The following is a 3,330-nucleotide window of genomic DNA, read 5'->3' as shown; positions in this document are numbered from 1 at the left end:
CGTCGCATTGTCCGTGGGATTGTTTTCACTCATTTTTTACAATTGTTATCCACTAAATTTGAAAAAAAAAAATACTACCCTATTAAATTATATGTGTATCAAAACAAACTAAAAAAATATTTATAGAAAAACAATACTTTAAATATTTTTATGCTAGTGAGAACCAAAACAACATGGAAGAGGGAAAACTGGATCCTACCACGTGATTTCCCGGCCAATAAAAATGTAGCGTTAAACGTTTAACGCAACCTTGTTTGGAAGTCGCATAAGAAGTATAACTTCAATAATTATTTTTTCGCACATAACTGTTTGTAAAAATTTTGCGATTCGTTTCATTAAGTCCAGACATGCGGAGAAATGCGCAAGAGAAATGGAAAGTCCATAAGTCTAAGCTTGATTCTGAACTGCATCATAATCATCGATTAACCGATCTAGCTCGCTACTAACGAATTCGGGAAGCTTTCTTTCCTCAACGTGAGTTACAAGTCAGTTTACAAAACAAACACTCAGAACGTCTCTACATCGTTTGTTTCATGAATAGTATTTGAATCATTCGGACATGGATTTGAAAAAGTTTCGCTCTGCAGGGAGAGAAGTCATTGAATTTATTGCAAATTATCATGATTATTTGTCTTTACTTCCCGTGACTCCGATCGTTGATCCCGGATACATGAGAAAACTGGTTCCCGAAGACCCTCCAAATAAAGGAGAAGACTGGGATCGTATCATGCAAGATTTGCAATCCGTCATTCTGCCAGGGATGACCCATTGGCTCCATCCAAATTTTTACGGCTATTTTCCTAGTGGATTCTCATACGAATCGCTTTTGGGAGATTTTTTGTCCGAAGGAGCGCCAAGTATAGGATTCAGTTGGATATCCAGCCCTGCTCTTACGGAGTTGGAAGCCATAATCCTGGATTGGTTGGGCGACATGATTGGTCTGCCTGAAGATTTTCTGACTTTCCCAAAGGACAGCCAGGGAGGAGCAGCCCTGCAAAACTCCTGCTCCGATGCGAATTTCCTGTGCATCCTCATAGCGAGAACCGACAAGGTCTTGAAAATAAGTGAGGAAAAATCAGAGCCCGTTTCAGCCAAACTGGCGACAAATCTGGTTGTTTACTGTTCTAAGGAGAGCCGCGCGTTTGTGGAACGAGTGGCTCGCTTGGCGTTGGTACAGCTGAGAATTTTAGACACCAACGACAAATACCAGCTAACCGGAGAACTTCTGGAACGCGCCATAAAAGACGATTTGAAAGAAGATTTGACACCTTTCTTCGTCGTGGCCACTTTAGGAACATATTCGTGTACTTCCTGCGATGCTCTAAGCGAATTAGGTCCCGTTTGCAAAAAGTATGACGTATGGTTGCACGTTGACGCGGCATATGCTGGAAATGCTTTAGTCCTCAAAGAATACAGGCACTTGTTAGAAGGGATTGAGTACGCGTCTTCCTTCAGCATGGACCCAGCTATGTGGTTGCCAAACATCACAGAGGGCACGGCTATGTGGATCAGAGACAAGCAGAAAATGAGTCAGTGTTTTGTAGTGGATCCTCTGTACCTGCACCATCAGCATGACGAAAATAAAAGTGCCATCGATTACCGACACTGGAGCATTCACCTGAGCCGACGATTCAGAGCTTTGAAATATTGGTTTGTCATGAGGCTGTTCGGGAAAGTGGAACTCCGCAATTTTATAAGGAATCACATCGATTTGGCGAAGTATTTCGAAACACTCTTGAAAAATGACTCGCGTTTTGAAGTTCTTAACAAAGTTGAGTTCGGCCTCGTCTGCTTCAGATTCAAAGGTAGCGATATTTTGAATATCACGCTTTTGAGACAGATCAACAGCACTAAGAAATTGTTTCTGACTAATGTTACGTTGGGAAATCACTACGTTATACGGTTTTGTGTGTGTTACCCAAAAGCGACCAAAAAAGAAATCGACCACGCTTTTGATATCATAAGAGAAACTGCTGATGAAGTTTTGGACTTGGTTTTTAACCACTTTAACCAAATTGTAACATAGTTTTTTTTAAATCTTTTTGATTATAAAATAAAATTTCATTTCTCGAGTAATATATATATATATACATAATTTTGTCTGTATATTTATTTGAAGTATATTGATTCAAAACTTTAGTTTTGCTTGTGAAATTCTTAATACAAATATTTAGTTAATAAGTTTTAGCCACAAATATTTAGTCAATAAGTTTTAGCCACAAATATTTAGTCAATAAGTTTTAAAAATGTATTAAAAAAAGTTTTGTAGTCATTTTTTTGTAGCATCACTTCTAAAAAGTACTAACAATACACCAACAATTAAAAGTTTTTCATATAATTACGATAAATAAGATGTATTTAACAAATTTATTATTTTCTGAAATATAAAAGAGGTATATGCGATTAAAAAGCTAAAAGTTTTAAATGCAAGAAAGATTTAAAATCGTATTTAATTAAAAGCATTTCTTTTTTTTTGTGACTACTGACAGATTGTTCCTTTGACGAATCCCCAACGTGCAATAACAACGAAGCTGCAATATATTCAAATAATATGCAGATATTATTTGAATATATATTCAAATAATATCAGGTACTTTTCGGTTAGCCGGTTGCAGATCTTACCAATTACTTTAAGAACTATTACCAAATATAAGCAAAAAATTGTCGTCTTGTTGTTCTGAAACAATGAATTTGTTTAAATTTTATTTGGCGCAGGACAAAATAATTTAATGATTTTTTACTTGCGTTCAGCTAATCGAAATGTATTAAACAAGGTTACCACATCAACACCACTAGAACAAGCTAAAAGTCGCCAAGAAATGTAGATGTCCGCTAACTATCTATTTTATATTTTTCATTTTATTTTTTAAGCACATAAAAATTAAATATAATAAAAAAATGGGTACGATAAAAAAAATTTAAAAAAAGTTCAATTTCCTTTTTTCCGTCTGATCAGAAAGTACCACGCAGCTTAACTTATAAATTTATTTGTTGTGTTTTCCATTTTATAACTTAGGCTTTGCTTTGGTTTTAGCGACTTTTATTATTAAATAACAAACCTGCCAATGTTGTCAAGAAGATTTTATGACAATAATCTCCAGAAATCGCTTAACAAAATTCCGTATATTTACGCAATGAAACCAACCATTACAATATCAAAATATTTATTAACAGTAATTTTAAATACAATTTGATGGCAGAAAATTGCAAATTGTCCTCCATAATTGTTTGTATATTACATTATGTCTACTTGGTGATCATCACACTTAACATATATTTTTAGAATATTGGTTAAAGTGAAATCGAGAAATTATACATTTTTTGGGTCAA

At 34.9% G+C, this 3,330-nt stretch overlaps 1 protein-coding gene across 1 annotated transcript; it reads left to right on the top strand.

The window, feature by feature from the left end:
- The first annotated feature begins 503 nt into the window (after positions 1–503).
- On the top strand, positions 504–2,072 carry LOC107440533 (tyrosine decarboxylase-like). The gene has a single exon (XM_016053528.3). It carries the CDS (start codon positions 560–562, stop codon positions 2,024–2,026), a length of 1,467 nt encoding a protein of 488 aa, XP_015909014.2. The 5' UTR covers positions 504–559; the 3' UTR covers positions 2,027–2,072.
- The last annotated feature ends 1,258 nt before the right edge of the window (positions 2,073–3,330 follow it).

This window comes from Parasteatoda tepidariorum, chromosome 5 (assembly GCF_043381705.1).
Source record: "Parasteatoda tepidariorum isolate YZ-2023 chromosome 5, CAS_Ptep_4.0, whole genome shotgun sequence".
NCBI lineage: Eukaryota > Metazoa > Arthropoda > Arachnida > Araneae > Theridiidae > Parasteatoda > Parasteatoda tepidariorum.
The sequence above is the reverse complement of the archived record's forward strand: the minus strand, read 5'-3'. Positions and strand labels throughout refer to the sequence as shown.